The 19,367-nt window shown below is 39.1% G+C and overlaps 1 protein-coding gene and 1 pseudogene across 4 annotated transcripts in view; one reads left to right on the forward strand and one right to left on the reverse strand.

Moving 5' to 3' along the window:
* Positions 1–892: 892 nt before the first annotated feature.
* Positions 893–1,981, reverse strand: LOC125930835 (60S ribosomal protein L6-like; annotated as a pseudogene).
* A 1,863-nt stretch (positions 1,982–3,844) lies between these two features.
* FAM221A (family with sequence similarity 221 member A) overlaps positions 3,845–19,367 on the forward strand; it is a 21,326-nt gene continuing 5,803 nt past the window's right edge. The window contains exons 1-6 of one of the 4 annotated variants that reach the window (XM_049642909.1): positions 3,918–3,995; positions 4,443–4,632; positions 6,065–6,238; positions 9,534–9,724; positions 11,324–11,530; positions 18,077–18,184. In XM_049642909.1, coding sequence (XP_049498866.1) covers positions 4,565–4,632; positions 6,065–6,238; positions 9,534–9,724; positions 11,324–11,530; positions 18,077–18,184 — 748 coding nt within the window. In that variant the 5' untranslated portion in view covers positions 3,918–3,995; positions 4,443–4,564. Of the gene's footprint in view, positions 3,996–4,027; positions 4,633–6,064; positions 6,239–9,533; positions 9,725–11,323; positions 11,531–18,076; positions 18,185–19,367 lie in introns of those variants that run through there. The other 3 variants (XM_049642910.1, XM_049642911.1, XM_049642907.1) reach the window with 3 other exon arrangements.

The raw sequence follows: 19,367 nt of genomic DNA on the forward strand, positions 1-19,367 counted from the left end.
AGGTTCCAGGCTCTGAGCTGTTAGCACAGAGCCTGACTGGACTCGAACTCATGAACTGTGAGATCATGACCTGAGCCGAAGTCTCAGAGCTTGACTGACTGAGCCATCCAGGTACCTCCCAACATTTTAGAATAATAACAAAGATGAGGAAAACCCTATGTTTAATTAAGCCACTGTTAGTTGATTTATTCTGTTATTTGCAGAAAAAAACACAAGACTATATATGTAAAATATCTAACACTTACCAAGGCAAGTGTCCCTTTTTCATTTCCATCTGTCCATCTATTTCCTAGATCACTTAAGACAACTTTTAGAGGAAATTATAGTCCCACGATACTTTTTTTTTAAAGCAGAGGTCAAAACCATATATAGTATTTTAATTAGCAAAGGTGTCAGTTTCATAAAAGGTTAGAATAACATTTTCAATTTTGTTCCATTGTCTTATTTGTCATGCCTTATATTTTTATTGACTTTTTTGGTCAGAGTTTATTGCTCCAGCATCTTCCTAGAAGAGTCCACAATTGCACTAAGTCTATTTTAATTATTTCTTTCTGGACTCATTAACTTGTACCTGCCTACATAGACACTCCCCTGCCACTTTCTATAAGGTCACATAGCCTGGCACTTTCTGCCATTTATATTTGCTAGTTAAGCTGCTGCCTGAAAGCAGGGGTTGGTGCTCATAAAGAGATAAAACAGGCTACAGCAAGCAGCCCACCAGGTGTGATTGGAGAGCAGTGTTCTTTCTCCTAAAATCCCATTTTGGGATTACTCTTCTATCTGGCTGTTGAAAAGTTTTTAACCTTAAACTGTCTCTATAAAATTCTAATGTATTTGGGAGTCTCTGAAGTTCATTGGCTAAGCCGAGTTATGAGATAAGATTCTGGTGGAGAGTAATTAACAAAAAGTAGTGAGGGTGTCAAAGTGGGACTGGGACCTGCCTGAGCAGGCAGGCAGCCTTTGGAAAGGAGAAAAGGGCACCGAAAAGGAAAGAGGGAGGGACATCTAAACAATATTTCTACATAACATCTTGTCTTTGGGACCCGAAATACAGTGTTCAGGAAAGTACTTTTTTTTTTTTAATAGATCAGTTATTTAATTAGGTGTTTGTAAGAAATTTAGAACACCAATTTGTGAGGGTAAACTCCATTCGTGAGAGGAAGCACAGAGTGGAGGGAGGTAGCCCTGTAGCTGAGGAACAGCTTTGATTTTTGGTGGAATTTGCGAGTCCACAGCTTTCTGATCAACCTTGCACTGCTGTGTAATCTCATATTTCTCTTTCTCCCTGTTGAAGATCTCATCTTCCTGGTGTCTAGGTTTACGCACCTTCTTCTTAAAGTAAGCATCTTTGAGGTGTTTGGGGATTTTCACACTGTTGATATCAATTTTGGTGGAGGTGGCAAAGACAAATTTCTGGTGTGTTCTATGCAGAAGAACTCGACTGAGGAAAGAGGTCTGGTCACAAGTAGCAAGCCACTGCTCAGTTGCTTCAAGAAAACCACCCTCTTGCCTCTGTGGCGCCCAGGGAGGATGATCGAAATGGTCCTAGGGGCGATGATAGCTAGCAGTTTCCTCACATGTTGACTGAAAGGTTTTTTTGCTGTGGCTCAACAGCTTTCGAGGCACATCTTCAGTAGGATAATACCTAGGCATTTTGTAAAGTTTAACACTCGGGTACCACCATTCTTGTCACACCAACTGGTTTTGTGACAGTAGCAAGTACCTTCTCCTTTTTCTTTTCAGTCCTGGATTTAGCTGCTGAATACTTCCTCCTGTACATAGCCTTTCTCGAATACATAGCTGATTGGGAATATCTGCCAATTCCTCTGACTAGGACAGGGTTTCGGCTGCAGTGGGGCTTCTTCTTCTTTAGCCTTGAGGTTATCCTTCTTAACCTTGCCACCAGCATCAGCCTTCTTGGCTTCAGGTGTCTTCTCCTTAGTATTGGCTTCTCAGCTTTTTCGTCTGCCAACTTGCAAGATGGGAAAGAGTCAGGAAAGTACTTTTGAAATAAAGTATTGCAGTTCAGCCAATTATTTTTCTGTTTGCCAATTATTCCTCCCAGATAATTTATAGAGGGCGCTAAAGGTGATCTGTAGGGAGCCTCAGAGTTTAAGGACTCCTTGAGTAATGATTGATTTCCTATTCTTTTTCTGGGCTGCTAAATGTTCTGTATTGTAATTCAGCTTTAAAAAAGACTTTGTGCAGGAGCACCTGGCTGGCTCAGTTGGTGGAGCTTAGGACACTTGTTCTCTGGGTTGTGAGTTTGAGCTCAACACTGGGTGTAGAGATTACTTAAAAATAGAATCTTAAAAAATTTTTTTGTAGAGAATATTTTCAAAGGTGTAAAAAAATCTTGACTATATTTTTTATAGTCAAGATATTTTTTTAAGTCAAGATATTTTATAGTCAAGATATATTTTTTAAGTTTTTATTTGTTTTCTCTTAAACCACCTTTCACTACCTTGGAAGAACACGGTGACTTAGTGACACCCAAACTGGACACAGAAACCCAGGACTATTGATTTAACACCACAGGGTGTTTTTGTTTTGTTTTGTTTTGTTTTAAGTAGGCTGCATGCTCAGTGGGGAGCCAAATATGGTGCTTAAACTCAGAAACCTGAGATCAAGACCTGAGCTGGGATCAAGAATCAGATACTTAGGGGCGCCTGCGTGGCTCAGTCTGTTAAGCCTCTGACCCATGATCTCAAGATTCATGAGTTGGAACTGAGTCAGTCTCTGTGCTGACAGTTCTGTGCTGACAGCTCCCAGCCTGGAGCCTGCTTCGGATTCCATGTCTTCCTCTCTCTCTGCCCTTCCCCGCCCCCCCCCCCCCCCAAGCTCTCTCTCTCTCAAAAATAAATAAATAAATAAATATAACATAAAAAAAAAAAAGAATCAGATGCTTAAAGGAGCCACCCAGGTGTCCCCACATCACAGTTTTAAATTTTATTTTTATTTACTTTTAAAAATTTTTAAATATTTATTTTGAGAGAGAACGAACAAGCACACATGCAAGCTGGGGGGAGGGGGGAGAGAGAGAGAGAGAGAGAGATAGAGAGAGAGACTCCTAAGCAGACTCCTTACTCTCAGCATAGAGTCTGACCGGGGCCCATCTCACAAACCAAACTGTGAACTCACGACCTGAGCCAATATCAAGAGTCTGATGCTTAACCCAGTGAGCTACCCAGGCCCCTCCCTATATCATAGGTTTTTAAGTCTTTTTTTTTTTTTTAATTTTTTTAATGTTTATTTATTTTTGAGACAGAGAGAGACAGAGCATGAATGGGGGAGGGGCAGAGAGAGAGGGAGACACAGAATCGGAAGCAGGCTCCAGGCTCTGAGCCATCAGCCCAGAGCCTGACGCGGGGCTCGAACTCACGAACCGTGAGATCGTGACCTGAGCTGAAGTCGGACGCTCAACCGACTGAGCCACCCAGGCGCCCCTATCATAGGTTTTTAAACGCCAATTTTGAAAACACGACTGGGGGAATCTGGGGAGCTGGGCCTCCAACGACCCAGAATCTTTTCAAAATCAGCGGGAAGCTCTGTATGAAGAAATAAGCCATGTTCTGGGCATCCGTTATATGCAAAGCACTGCACTCCCTTGTCACTTGTTATTTTACAAGGAGATCTGCAAGACCAGGGGTTAGGGAGAGGCAACAGGCACCAGGTTTGTGCTTGCAGTAAACAGCATTCCAAGCCGGATGGACCGCGCTTGGAGACGGAAGGTTTCCTGCGCCGGGAGCTGCCGCCAGGTGGAAGCGCACGCCCATGGGCCTTCGCTGCGGGCTTCGGTCCGGCCAATCAGGACTCGGGCGGGAGGGGGCGCGGCCGGTGGGGGCGGAGCCGGCCCGGCTCCTCAGAGGCCGGCTTCCCAGCTGCTCTCGCTCCGAGCGCGCGGCCCGGCGTCTCTCGATTCCCCCGGCCATGGAGAGGCTGACGTTGCCTTCCGGGGGCGCGGCGGTCGTGGACGAGTACTTGGAGTACCGAAGGTGAGGCTGCGGTTTGGCGGGGCGAGGAAAACCCGGGCGGGCCGCGTCCCGGTCGCCGGAGGAGCGCTGGTGGCGCGGACAGGGGCGGGGCGCCGCCCGCTGGGGCTCCGGGAATCTGTTCCCGGGTTGTTGGGGAGGCTTACTTACATTGATATAAGTTTCGTCTTTTTGTAATTAAATATTGTAATGACATGCAGTTCTATTCTAATAAGTCTCTTCCAAGAGTGTTTAAGAGGTCTCCCAATTTGACCCCTTCCAGGAAGAATTTTTAACTCTTCTATTTATGCCCAGGTCCAAGTGTTGTTTATCTAAATGGCCACTGAAGAGTTACACATCGAGTGCTCGGGCGTTATAAGGAATAACAGACATCGTTTGCATGTTAGTTTAGTTAATAGGGTATGTCGTGAACTTCCAAACATGCTCCCAACCCCGAGGTGCTGTTTTTAGGAGAAAGACACTACTGGTGTAGTTTCGGTGGTTCTGGAGAAACTCCTATCACGGAAATGGAAACAGAGCCACCGCTTTGGTTTGAGGACACGACTCACTGCCCTGGGCCCTGAGGAAAGCTGATGCACCTGCGGAGACGTGTTATTTTTTCCGGTCTCCCAAGAAACATTTTTGGCAGTTGGGAGACTGGGTGAGTGGGAATTCCTGGAGAGAGACAGGCTGGAGGATGTGCGGTTGAGGGCGGCAGCGGGGGTGGATGGTGGGGGTGTGGAAAGGGGGGGCGGATTGGCCCCGGGGCGGGGGTGAGGGGTTGCGGGGAGAAGAATGTGTGTGTAAACCGGCGTGAGGCACTTTCCCGCTCCGCCTGGGAAATCTGAGCGGCTTGGGAAACCTGAGCGAGAGGGGCTGCCCTGCTTAAAGGTGGTCGTTCCAAATCACCCAGGGGCGTTGGGGGAAACGGATTCCTTAGCTGATCTTCACTCCTTCTGGCTGTCTAGGTAGTATAGTTTTTGATAACAAGTAGAAATGGTTGGTTATTCTGAGTCAGACAAGTAAGAATGAGTAGCTCGATGGGTCAGGCCTTATCTCCAGTTCAGGTGGGTCCAGGTAAGGCCATGAGTCCTGTGCCCAGAACAGCTTCCATCCAACCCTCACCACGGGCAGAGCCGGCTCCTTTCGCCTCCAAGTCTTCAGGGCTTTTCCCTGTGAGGGAGTTGTGGGCCTTGCTGTTGATTGAGAACTTATTAGAGATTTAGATGTTTAGATGTGTGGATTGTGTGCCTTCATATATGGTCTTTTGCCTGGTTCAGATATTAAGGCCTGGTGGAAAATTATTTTTGTAAACATAAATAACCTGGAATAGTTCGCTGTAGAAGTTAGAGCCTTGCTACTCAAGGTGTAACAGTCATGGACCAGTGGTATGGGCATCACCTGGGAACTTGTTGGAAATGCACACTCTCAGGCCCATTCCAAACCTATTAATCTGAATATGCATTTGAACTAGATCCCTTGGTTATTTTGTAACTACCGTTTGAAATAGTGGCGGCTTGATTTTTTCCATAAGATTTTGAAGTTGTAGTTTTGGAATTAAACAATGATTACCCAATACAGATATGGGTTTGAGCTTGTGCAGATCCAAGGGTATTTGTGGGTTTAAACTCCCAGCCACGATTTGGGTTTCCATTACCCATGTTGTCTTCTGCACTGATGTTTTTTTTACTATTGTTTTTTTTTGAGGGGAGTACTGTTTTTAAAGGAGGAAAATATTAGAATTTTTAGGAGATTAGGCTCCAGCGTTTAATGAAAAGAATGAGCATGTTTGCTTCAGGATCAAAGGAAAAATTGTGATGGATTTGTGGTAATTCTCCAGTGATAAACCTGGATCGGTAAAGTCAGATGTTATGAGTTCATTGTCTTCTTTGTTTATAATCCTCTTTTACATGGGAAGCAAACGTTTTATTACCATTGTGTCTAATTTTGCTATTAACATAAGCCTAAAGTAAAAAATCGAAGCTGAAGCCGCATTTCCTTTGACTGTACAAGTATAGTTTAGTTTTAGAGTTTGCTATTTATAATCTGGAAAATAAATATTCAAGGCTTAAGAGACTTTTTTGTTCTTGTAGAATTGTTGGTGAGGACGATGGAGGGAAACATTTTACTCCTGAAGAATATGAAGAATACAAAAAAAAAGTGTTACCGATGCGCTTACAAAACAGATTGTTTGTGAGCTGGCGATCCCCAACTGGAATGGATTGTAAACTTGTGGGTCCAGAGACACTGTGTTTTTGTACACATAGGTAAGATTAGAAAATATAAAACTATAGAAGAGTGTACTTCTTTTGATAAATAACATTATTTGTGATAATTGAGAAACGTTAAAAATAGGCTTTATATAATAACCCAGACACTGTCAAAAGTTTTTTTTTTTGCTATAATTAAAAAATTTCCAGTATATCTTATTAGAACTCATTATGGAGTCCATCACCCTAAGTATCTTTTCTCTTGCAGTTGGTTAAACAAGATTGGTACCCCTGCAGCTTTGCCAGGGGTCTACTTCATCCACTATTGGATGAGGTACCAGAGGACAGGTCATCAGAATGCAAAACTGCCTTAAGAGTTGCTTGAGTTGACCCATAGTGAACAGGTTACAACCTACAAATAGAAGCTTTTCTCCTCAAATTTACTAATCTCCCTTTGTATTTTAAGAAACATGTTGTGTTGATACCTTTCTTTAAACAAACAAAAACACAAGCACACAGCTTTTTATTGCAAATGGTCTTTTTCCAAGTAAAGCACAGGGAGGAAAGAAAATACAGGAGGCTCCAGTCATTGATGCGTATTGCCAATACCTGAGGTTTGCATTTAGCTGTGTTTGTTGTGTCCTACTTTAAATTCTACTACTGTCACAGGTCACAGTTGTAAAACTCAAAAGGACAAAGCTGCATCATGAAAAAAAAAATCACTGAACCTATTATGTGTTTTCAGGTAACAACTTTTAACTTTCTGTTCAAAGAAACTGTGGAAGGAGAACTGCCCTGTTCTGATAGTTTCTGGGGCGCTCTCGTGAGAGACTCTTTGTAGAGTTGCTATTTACAGACTTGCTGTCTGCCAAAGGTTGTTAAGCGGTTGCTAGGATGAGTAATGTTGTGTATAGATCTACTTGAAACGTATTTAGCAACCCCGATGAAAAACACCACGGAGGAATGGAAGATGAAGGTTATGTTGATATCTTTCAGAATTGAAGAGGAGTTTGGTAAATTTGTGTTGGTTTTATCATTTATCCTTATATAAATTTACTGCTAGTCTCATATATGTGTAATTACGTAGCATGGAATTAACCTTCAAAATTGACCCAACCCAACTTTCATCATTAAGTTCCTTAGTACCAGTTGAGCACTCAGTGAGATTTCTGTCTAAACTATTATTTTTCCCTATTATAAATATTATAATTATTATTTTTAAAAGATTTTTATTTTTATATTTTAAGTTTATTTATTATTTTTGATTGAGGGTGTGTGAGCGAGTGGGGGAGGGGCAGAGAGGGAGAAACCCAGGCAGGTCTCTGCACTGTCAGTGCAGAGCTCTGCTTGGGGCTCAAACTCACAAACCATGAGATCATGACCTGAGCCAAAGTCGGATGCTTAGCTGACTGAGCCACTCAGGCATCCCTATTTATTATTATTTTTTTTAAAGTTTAGAGAGAGTATAAAGTGGGGGGGAGCAGAGAGAGAGGAAGAGCAAGAATCCCAAGCAGGCTCTGCATTTTCAGTGCAGAGGCTCATGTGGGATTCGATCCCACAAACCATGATATCATGACCAGAGCTGAAATAAAAGTCAGATGCTTAACTGACTGAGCCACCAGGCGCCCCTATAAATACTATAATAATTATTAAGGTAAATGAAGAATATCTAGAAAAGTAGAAAGAAGACTCATCACCCAAAGCCAGCTGCTATCAATACATTTTACTATATTCATGTATTTTTTCTTCACAGTTCATTTAGTTGTTAATTATGTGTGCTCACAAATATTAAGTTTTTAATGACAGATTCAGAGAAATGTTTCCCCATTGTTATGTAGTAATCACAAACAAGATTTTTTTTTTTAATTTGAAAAAAATTTTTTGTTTTTAATTTTAGAGAGAGAGGGAGAGTGTGAGCCAGGGAGAGGGGCAGAGGGAGAAAGAGAATCAATCCCAAGTGAGCTCAATCCCATAACCCTGGGATCATGATCTGAGCTGAAATCGAGAGTTGGATGCTCACCTGACTAAGCCAGCCAGGCTTCCCTTAAACAAGGTTTTTAATACCTGCTCAATATTCTAGCTAGTCCAGTGGTGTTCATTGTATGTTCCCCAGAGCCTTGGAGGAAGTCTCAGGGGTGTACCAAGTAGAAGGGGAGGTTAGGGGAAGGACAGACTCTAGTTCTGGCTCTTTCCCTTGCTTTAACCAATTCTGCTTTTATCTACTTTATATATTATGGTTCTGTAAAAGTTTTTATTTGAAAAAGGGGTTTCACTGCTAAAAACTTTAAAAACTGTTGTCTAGTGGTTTACTTATTCATTCCTTTATTAATGTGTTGTGTATGTATTTATGTGTGTGTGTTGCTATTGTAAGTACTATTGCTGATATTATCTATGCACAAAACTCTTTATACACAGAATTATTTTGTTAGGGTATATTTTTAAAAAATGAACTGTCAGGTTAAAGGATTTTTTTTTCTATTAAACTTGATGATTTTATTTTTATTTTTATTGAAGTGTAGTTGATATATTATGTTAGTTTCAGGTGTGTAACAGTGATTCAACAATTATATATATTAGGAAATGCTATATTTGAAATTATATACACTATGGAAATGATGGATCTTTTTAAGTTTCTTGAAACAGTAAATGAGATTGGTTCTTTTGTAACACTCCTGACAGCATTGTGAATTATGTATAGTATAAAAAATGTTGGTTCTCTCTGCTAAGTGAAAAATGATATCTCATTGCTATTTTAACTTGTACTACTTAGCTTAATATTGAGAATAATAAATTTAATATTTTTTTATTGAGTGTCACCTTAACAGCAGGAAGCGACTAGCCTATTTAAGAAAATTACAGTGTTTTAATTAACAAAGAGCTTTTGCTTTTAAAAATGTTGACAATTTATTTTGAAATTAAAAGTTAAAAATTAAATTATATTAAAATAAATTACATTATTGAACTCATATCAGTTTTAAGTAGCACACCTGTGAAAATAAATTTAAGTAATGCACTTTGATAAAAAGAATTTTTATAAAGAAGCTTTTTCACACTCTTAGGTTGTCCATATTAAAGAATCTGTAGTGGTAAGTATTTTAAGGGGATTATATTTCTTTGTATATTGCTGTGAAAATTGTTCTTAAATAACTAAAAATAAAAATATAAAAGAGTGAAAGATTTTTCTGACCAATTTCTGACATAGTTGACAGAAATACTGCAAGGGAGTTGATTTTTACCTTACTAGCAAGAAAAGCAAAATAAAAAAGAATAGTTGTGCATTTAACAGAATAGACCAATTCTAATTTCCAGCAATACTTGTATTGTTTTTACTTCTTCCCTTTTATTTTTGTAGGTATAAACAACATAAAACTGACTTTGAAACGATTCCACAGCAGCGCCCTATTAGTCTCCCTTGCCGAGTGACTGGCTGCCAGTGCAGGGCTTACCTTTATGTCCCTCTCGATGGTGCACAGCCCATTCGCTGCAGGTGCAAGCACTTTGCCGATCAGCACAGGGCTGCGCCTGGCTTTATGTGCAATGCCTGTGAGTTAACGTTATTACAAACACACCCAACAGAATGTTTGTACTTCTTTATTGAATATTTAATGTGTCTTTGTGGCAGTTTTATTCAGCTGTGTTGTCAGTATTAAACAACACAGAATAATTTGATGGACAGCTACTCTAACATGTTCTTTTTGTGGAAAAACGTGGAGTTATTTGTATGCTTTGCAATCCTAAGCCTTAACCTCATGTAATTAAAATAAGTTAAATGATAGTGATAGATTTTAAAGAATTCCTAGATGTGATGTGATTTAAATTTTTGAGTGGGGATTTTATCAACTAAATTGTATTTACAGGCTTTTAAAAAGGATTTGATAAGTTGAAAAAAATGTTATGCTTTGCTGGTAGATTATTATGTTATTGCCTAAAGCGTAGGCTGATGGGAAAAGCAAAATGTAACATAATAATTTTAACACTTCATTTGTGATAGCACTCTTACCTCAATGGCTGTACCCAAATCCCAGCCCCGATCCTTTAGGCCCTTTTACTTGATCATCCTTTTAAAAACCCCTTGAAATAGGTAGGACATTAGTTCAGTAATTTATTCAGGAGAGAGTTATTCCAGTTTTCATAGCAGTTGGAATTGAAATATGTTATAAAACATTTTTAATGACAGTGGCAGGAATAAATGTTTCATTGGCTATGGAAGTAGTCAAATAAAATTTATTTATTGTTTATTATGTACACACTTTTTGGAAGTGTGAGCATGTAAAATTTTGTTAATGGTGTATTTTGGCTTCCATTTCAGTATGGCTTGGTTTTTTTTTTTTAATATATAGCAATTTTATTAAGATATAATTCAAATACTATATAACTGATCCATTTCAAGAGTGTAGTTTAATGGTTTTTAATATACTCATAGAGTTGTGTGACTTTTCATCACCCCCAAAAGAAACTCCATATCCATTAGTAGTCATTCCTTCTTCTCCCTCACCCCTAGGCAACCAATAATTACCTACTGTCTGTATGGACTTGCATATTGTAGACATTTCATATAAATGGAATCATAGAATATGTAGCCTTTTGTAACTGGCTTCTTTCACTTAGCATGATGTTTGTGTGAGTCATCCATTTTGTAGCATGTATCAGTACTTCTTTCCTTTTTATTGTTAAACAGTATTCCATTGTGTCCTTTTTATGTCTGTGGGTTGGCTTTCCTATGTGGCTTTTATGGGGCATTAATCCATAGGGAGGTTTCCACATTATCTCTTCACCTGATCCTACCACTGGGCAGTCCACATGTGCTTTTAATTGAGTATTTGAGGAGAGGGCCTACATTTCCTAGCTCTCCGGTGTTAGCCCAATTTCTTTTGGTCCTAGATGGTTTTTCCAGTATTTTATTTTATTTTATTTTATTTTTCTGCTACATGCCTTACCTTGCCTTATTCACGTCAGTACCTTACAGAAGTAAGAGCAGTGGCCGGGAGGGAATTCTAGGGCTGGAGATTAGAGTTACAGAGGCCAGAGGACAGCATAGAGGGCTCTGGATTCAGGTGATTGTGGCCAAGCTAAGCATTTTTAGGGCAGACAGCTTAGTACCTGTATTTAAAGACATTTAACTCCCTTTACATCTTGATTCAGGTTCCAAGTGTTCAGGATTCCATAGTTGCTTCACTTGTGCTTGTGGTCAGCCTGCATATGCTCATGACACAGTAGTGGAAACTAAGCAAGAAAGACTGGCTCAGGGAAAACCAGTGGGACAGGATGTCCCTTATGCAGCAATGGGAGGTTTGACTGGCTTCAGCTCACTGGCAGAAGGCTACATGCGATTAGATGACAGTGGGATTGGTAAGTGACAATCTATGGAATGTGAGTTTGTCATACTGTTTTATGTGTGCTGACAATAGTGAAGCCCTATATTTGTTTTATACTTTATATTCTTTGTTTTTTTCCAGAAAAAGTCTCTCATTTTATTTTTATTTTTTATAAAGGTTTTATTGCCACTGTACAATATATGGTTATTACAGAAAATTTAGAAAACACAAGAATAAAAGATCACGCCTACCCCAATACCCAAATCCCAACCCAACCCTGTTTGTAATAGCTGAATATTTCTTTTATTTGATATGATAGAGTTTACCTAACTGTTACCCTGTTGTATGCATGTTTTTGCCATTATAGCCATCTCATTTTGGAAACAGCCTTATGTCTATGTGTGCGTATGTCTATGCACGTGTGTACATGTTATCACATGATAATGTATGCACACACTGCTTGCATACATGAAGGTTAAGTAATATAGGGAAAAGTTCTGTTGGATGTGTCTTGAACTATTGAAGGTAGCTGGATTCTTCTTTTTTTGATCCTTCTGAGTTGACTAGGATTGGGGAGAATATGGTTCCCGTGTATTTATTTATTTATTTATTTTTAATGTTTATTTATTTCTGAAGGAGAGACAGAGCATGAGCGGGAGAGGGGCAGAGAGAGAGGGAGACACAGAATCCCAAGCCGGCTCCAGGCTCCGAGCTATCAGCATAGAGCCTGATGCGGGGCTCAAACCCATGAACTGTGAGATCATGACCTGAGCCAAAGACCTGACCCAGAGTGGGTCGCCTAACTGATCCATCCAGGTGCCCCTATTTTTTTTTTTAATTTCTTAAAGTTTATTTATTTTGAGACAGAAAAACTGCACATGCGAGAGCACGAGTGGAGTAAGGAAAGGGAAGGGTGGAGAGAAAGAGAATCCTGAGCAGGTTCCATGCTCACAGTGTGGAGCCCCATGCAGGGCTTGAACTTACCAACCATGAGATCATGACCTGAGCTGAAATCCAGAGTTGGTGGCTTAACCAACTGAGCCACCTAGGGGCCCAGGTTCCTATCTACTGTAAATACTTTGTGTAGGGACTTTTTTGTATTCTTTTTTTTTCTTTCATTTTTTTCATTACAAAAATTATATAAAGATGAACAAACATTTTCTTGTTATAAAGATTCAAACAATAGAAATGAAGCCAACTGGTGGCTCAGTTGGCTAAGTGCTGGACTCTTGATTTCAGCTCAGGTCATGATTTCATGGTTTGTGAGTTTGAGTTCCCTGTAGGGCTCCATGCTAATAACACAGAGCCTGCTTGGGATTCTTTTTGTCCCTCTCTCTCTGCACCTCTCCTTCCACCCCAAATAAATAAATAAACTGAAAAAAAAGAAAAATGAAGTACTACAAGGACCCCTTAAACCCTTCTCTTTACCCGAGATTCTTTTCAGAGAGTAATTTGCTGTCAACAATTGATATTTATTTTTCTTTTTAGCATACATTTTTATAGTTTTTAACTTGGAAAAAATTTGAAGGCCTGTCATATCAGGACACACAAATCTATTTAATTCTTTTAAACTGCTGCATAATATTTCACACTATAGATTTATTGGGTTTTCTAAACCATTTCTGTGATTTTTTTTCTTTTTTTTCCCTGAGACTTTTTGCTTTTAATAAATCAACAATGCTGCACTAAAGGCGCACAGTCAGACAAATGTACATATTTACAGTTCTTGGGAGCGTTTCCTTGTAAAACGCAAGTGCATGGGGCTGATCTTGCCTTCTCAGCCCTGCCCACTGGCCAGGCCCCCTTTGATCATGGTGCTTTGTGGGATTTTCTAAACCTTGTTCATGAAATTTAGATGGTTTCCTTTTTGTTTTTTGCCTTTACATACAGTCCTGCCAAAAACATCCTTGAACTTGCTTCCTTGTATACTACATAAATTTGAGCCTAAGGTAGATACAGAGAAGTAAAATAATTGTTGGGTTGAAGTGTGTGAGATTTAATACATGCTGTCAAATTGCCTTCCAAAAATGCCTCACTTGTTTATGCTTCCTCTAGTGATTTTTTAGCTTCCCTGTTTCTCACATTTATGCTGATCATTGATATCATTAAACCCAATTTTTTTCCAGTCTGACCTGTGAAATGTTATTGTTTCAGTTTGATTTCCCTAGTTATTAGTGGGATAAGAGTCTTCTCGTAGTTATTGGCCATTTTACTTTCTATACTTATCTGTTCGTATACTTTGTTCACTTTTATGCTTTTAACTTTTCTCATTTATTTATTGGAAGTCTTCTATATTCTGTCTACTGATCTTTTGTCATTTACTTTGCAGATATTTTCTTCCAATCTGTCATTTGTTGTCTTGGCTTTTTTTTTTTTTTTTAATGTTTACATATTTATTTTTGAAAGAGAGAGAGGACAAGCAGGGGAGAGGCAGAGAGAGAGGGAGACACAGAATCCAAAGCAGGCTCCAAGCTCCAGGCTCCAAGCTGTCAGCACAGAGCCTGATGCAGGGCTTGAACTCATGAACCGTGAGATCATGACCTGAGCCAAAGTCGGATACTTAACCGACTGAGCCACTCAGGTGCCCCTTGGTTTGTGTTTGTTTAATACAGTTTTTAAATTTTGGAGGCAATTTTATAATTATGTTCACCTTCATTTTACTTTAATACTTAATTTTTTTGTTTTTTCATGTATTTGGAATATATTTTTTGGGAAAGTGTGAGTTATGTATAACTTCAGGTTTTGTCCAAATTGGTGGCAAGTTATCCAAACACAGTTCTTTCCCTAGTTATTTGAAAGTTTATCTTTCTCACATTCTGTCATACTCACTGTTTTGTGGCATTGGACTATTTGTCTATCTTGTGCCAATATTACATACTTTTAATTATTATTCCTCATAGAGTGTTTTGATGTTTGGTATGGTAAATTCCTCCTGTTTGTGTGTGTATGTGTGTGTGTGTGTGTGTGTGTGTGTGTGTGTGTTTCAAGATTCCTTGATATATCTATGCATTTTCTCTTCTAGGTAATTTTACAACTAGCTTGTTAAATTCCATAAGTAAATCATTTTTCAGTTTTCTTGGGTGCATGATAGTATTAAACTCATGAAATAGTTACAGAAGATCCAGTTATAAGTGACAGAAAAAATAATGATGTTGTTGATGATGATTGCAGCTTTGTACTGCCAGGAGTCTTTCTAGCCTCTTTACATCTATTAACTCATTTAGTTCTCCCTATAACTTTGAGTTAGGTACTGTTATTACTTTTATTTTGCAGATAAGGAAACTCAGCACAGAAAAGTGCAATATCTTGTTCTTTGTTATTCGGCTAGTAAGTGGTAGGTTTGGCTCCAACTCAGAAATTGTTCTGGGCTTGTTAGTGTGCCTCATTGTTGCCTCTTTCTGTGCAACAACCATACTGTTTTCAATACTATAACTTTATAATAAATTAATATTTATGATTTCATTTTGTTACTTAAGAATTTTCTTGTGGCATCTGGGTGGCTCAGTTGGTTGGTTCAGGTCATGATCTTGTGGTTCACAAGTTTGAGCCCCATGTCGGGCTCTGTGCTGACAGCTCAGAACCTGGAGCATGCTTCAAATTCTGTCTCCTTCTCTCTCTGCCCCTCCCCTGCTCGTGCTGTATCTCTCTCTCTCTCTCAAAAATAAGTAAAAACATTAAAAAAAAAAAGAATTTTCCTGACTATTCTTATTCTCTAATTTTTTCAGAACTTTGGCATTATTTGTTGAAAACATCCTATTATTACAAAATATTCTATTATTTAGTTGATAACGCATTGGATGTATACATTAATGTAGGAAGAATTGATATTTTTTATTTTTTTATATTTATTGTTATTTTTTTAAGAGAGAGCATAAGCAGGGGAGAAGGGCAGAGTTAGAGAATCTTTTTATTTTTTTTTTATTTTTTTTAATGTTTATTTATTTCTGACAGAGAGAGAGACAGAGCATGAGCAGGGGAGGGGCAGAGAGAGAGGGAGACACAGAATCTGAAGCAGGCTCCAGGCTCTGAGCTGTCAGCACAGAGCCTGACACGGGGCTTGAACTCACAGACCGCGAGATCATGACCTGAGCTGAAGTCAGATGCTCAACTGACTGAGCCATCCAGGCGCCCTGAATTTTTAAAGTTTATTTATTTATTTTAAGAGAGGGAAAGCGAGCAGGGGAGGGTCAGAGAGAGAGGGAGAGAACCCCAAGCAGGCTCTGCACTGTCAGCACAGAGCCCGATGTGGGGCTTGAACCCACAAACCATGAGATCATGACCTGGCAAAACCAAGAGTCAGGTGCTTAACCAACTGAACCACCCAGGTGCCCTGATTGAGAGAGAGAGAGAAAGAGAGAGAGAGAGTGAGTCTTAAGCAGGCTCCACCACGCTCAGCATGGAGCTCAACAACCCTGGGATCATGACCTGAGCTGGAATCAAGAGTCAGCCGTTCAACTAACTGAGCCACCCAGGTGCCCCAGGAAGAATTGATATTTTAAAATATTGAGTGTCTTCATTTATCTTTTTCTATGTAGGGTGGAATTCTGAAGTTATCTTCATGAAACTCCTCTATTAATTTTCTTAATTCTATTTCTAGGTATTTCTTTTTTTTTTAAATAGCTATCATATGTGGGGTTTTTTTTTTTCCTTCCTTTAAATTTTCTAGCTGGTTATTATTTGTTTATAAAAAAGCAAATGTTGGCTGGCTCACTCAGTATGGCATGTGCCTCTTGATCTTGGGGGTTATGGGTTCAAGTCACACATTGATTGTGGAAGCCTACTTAAAATTAAAAAAAAAAGATTGCTTCTGTTACCAGTCATTATTACTTAATCTTAAGAGTTTAAAATAAATGTTTGGTTGATGTTGTAAATAATGGTATTTTTGCCTTTTCCAATATTTCTGGCTCTTACTCTTGACTAGTTACAATGGCTGGTACTTGCAGAACAGTGCTAGGGAATAGTGGGAAGAGCTGGCATATTTGCCCTCTTGTGACTTCCGGTATTTTATCATTTAAGCATCTTTATAATGTAAGGAAAGAAAATCTCTCCCTTTTTTGCCCCCAGGGGAAGGCGGGGTGAAGAAAGGTGAGAGTGAAGAGAGGAAATAAGTTGTTTTTGTCTTGATATCAGATGTAGGGGAGCCTGGGGCAGAGGGACATCTGCTCTGTTAGCTATGTAGAGTCCTGGACAGAGATGGTATCTTGCTGGAATTTGGTTCCTTTATGACGCAGAAGGAGTCCATCATTTCCAACTCCTAGTGGGTGGTTGGCAGGCAGTTGAGCTGTTAGGCCATGGACATGCTCTGACATTTATCATAGCAAGGGGCCACCGAGCCGAGCTAAAGGTGGGTCCCCTGAGCTCTGGGGGATTCAATAGAGGAAGTTGTAGGCATTGAGGCGTCTGACTTTTAGTGAGAACACGCGTTAGGACCTACCAAGCTGTGGGTCTAAATTACCACTTACCAGCCTTGAGCATTTGAGATAAGTAGTGCATTCAGCAGCCAGAGGACAGCACAAGGACCTGAGTGGACCTGAGTCCCTTGTCTTATATTCCTACAAGCCACATGAGACAGGAGCTGGGGAAGGAACAGACAGGAATCTGCAAAATGAGCAATTGTTTAGGTTATAAGGAAGTACTCAATTTTATTTTATTTTTTTTTAAGATTTTTTTTTTAGGTTTATTTATTTTGAGAGAGAGAGAGAGAGAGAGAGAGAGCGCATGCAAATGAGCATGAAAGGGGGAGGGGCAGAGAGAGAAGGAGAGAGAGTGAGAGAGAGTGAATCCCAAGCAGTCTCTGTACTGTCAATTCAGAGCCCCATGCGGGGTTTGATCTTAATGGACTGTGAGATCATGACCTGAGCCAAAATCAAGAGTCGGACACTTAACCGACTGTGCCCCCAGCTTCCTTACTTTTGATTTAAAAGTCAGTGTAGTTAGCAATGGGTATTCATAATTTGTGGATGAATCTTTATTTAATTGAATTTTTCTTTATTTTTCATACTTCGTTTTGAGATGGTTTCCTAGAGAGGAACAGAGTAAAAACACACTTATTCTGCCCTCTTCAACTAGAGGTTCTTTGTCACGAATGTCTTGCTTTTTAAATTTTTAAAAAAATGTTTATGTATTTTTGAGAGAGAGAGCATGCACATAAGCAGGGGAGGGGCAGAGAGAGGGAGACACAGAATCTGAAGCAGGCTCCAGGCTCTGAGCTGTCAGTACAGAGCCTGATGTGGGGCTCGAACCCATGAATAGCAAGATCATGGCCTGAGCTGAAGTTGGATGCTTAACTGACTAAGCCACCCAGGCCCCATGAATGACTTGCTTTTGATAGTGTTTTTGTGACTATATTAAGGTTTTATTCATGCATAATTTTTTTCTGTGAAGATCTCTGAGAAATAAAAAAATACTTTTACCTAATTCCCTTTACATGGCAGATAAAAATTTAACTAAAAATTTCTTTTTTATAGAAAGGATTTTTCTAATTATTCTGCTGAGGTTCTAATTTATTTTGCACGGAAATAACTTTTTTGTATTTTAACAGAGAGATTTAATTTTCATTCTTCATGCATTTTGTTATCAGGTGCACCTTCAATGGAATTTTTAGACTCTCCAGTTACAGCCATGGACCACCCATTTCTGAAAGCATTTCAAGCATCATCTAGTTCTTCTCCAGAAACACTAACAGATGGTAATGAAAATAAATTGACAAATATTTTTGGATGTGGTAAATAAGAATGTAGATTGATTTCATTTTTTAGATCTTTTTTTCTTCAGTATTACCATAATTTGGTTGTCATTTTACTTTTTTATTAACCATGCACTGAGAAAAAAGCAAGAAACTTCTTTTGGTGGGCAAAATTTCTAAACAGGAGCATTATGAGTATTCTAATAATTCAATAATTTAAAGTTTTAAAACCTTATTTTTGCATGTGATTGTTTTGATGTCTGAGTAAGAGAGCCCTCTAGAGGACTGCCTTGATCCTTCAGGCTCTCCCAATCAGGATGTAATCCAGTGGTAAGTATAAATTAGCAAGGTTTTGTCATTTATAAATTATGCATATACATATAAATTATACATTATACATATACATGAGTTTTATTAATTTTTAAGCACTTGTATTCTATTTCCTTTATTAAAACAAGACAAAACATTGAAGAAGGAATTTTTTTTTTTAGTGTTTATTTTTGAGAGAGAGAGAGAGAGAGAGAGAGAAAGAGAGAGAGACACACACAGGGAGAGACAGGGCACGAGCAGGGGAGGGCAGAAAGAAAGAGGAAGATACAGAATCTGAAGTAGTTTCCAGGCTCTGAACTGTCAGCACAGAGCCCAATACAGGGTTTGAACTCACAGACCATGAGATCATGACCTGAGCCTTTAACTGACGCTTTAACCGACTGAGCCACCTAGGTGCCCCTGAAGAAGGAATTTTTATGGTGCATTAGGTATTTAATATTTGCAAGTATTGTTAAATGAGATTTTTTAAAAATAATTTCATATAATCTTTTCATGTACCCTGACTTTCTCCACAAGGGATTTTAGGGCTACTTCCATACTTACAAAAACAACACACAGCAAAGTAATGATAAAATATAGATAGAAGTAAGAAATGTAAACCAAGAAAAAGGATACAATTATATCAACTTTCCAGGTTGATATAATTGCTGATGATGTAATTAAGCTTTAGTTTTGACTGAGTGTAGTGGCATCCAAGGCACAGAGAAAGGTGTGATCAGCCAAATACTTTTCATTATTAGAAAGACTCATCATATTATTGTGAGTTCCACAGTGTTAATGAAAGGTATACTGGTGCTGGATTTTATTTTATTTTATTTTATTTTATTTTATTTTATTTTATTTTATTTTATTTTAT

Source organism: Panthera uncia, chromosome A2 (genome assembly GCF_023721935.1).
Source record: "Panthera uncia isolate 11264 chromosome A2, Puncia_PCG_1.0, whole genome shotgun sequence".
Lineage (NCBI taxonomy): Eukaryota > Metazoa > Chordata > Mammalia > Carnivora > Felidae > Panthera > Panthera uncia.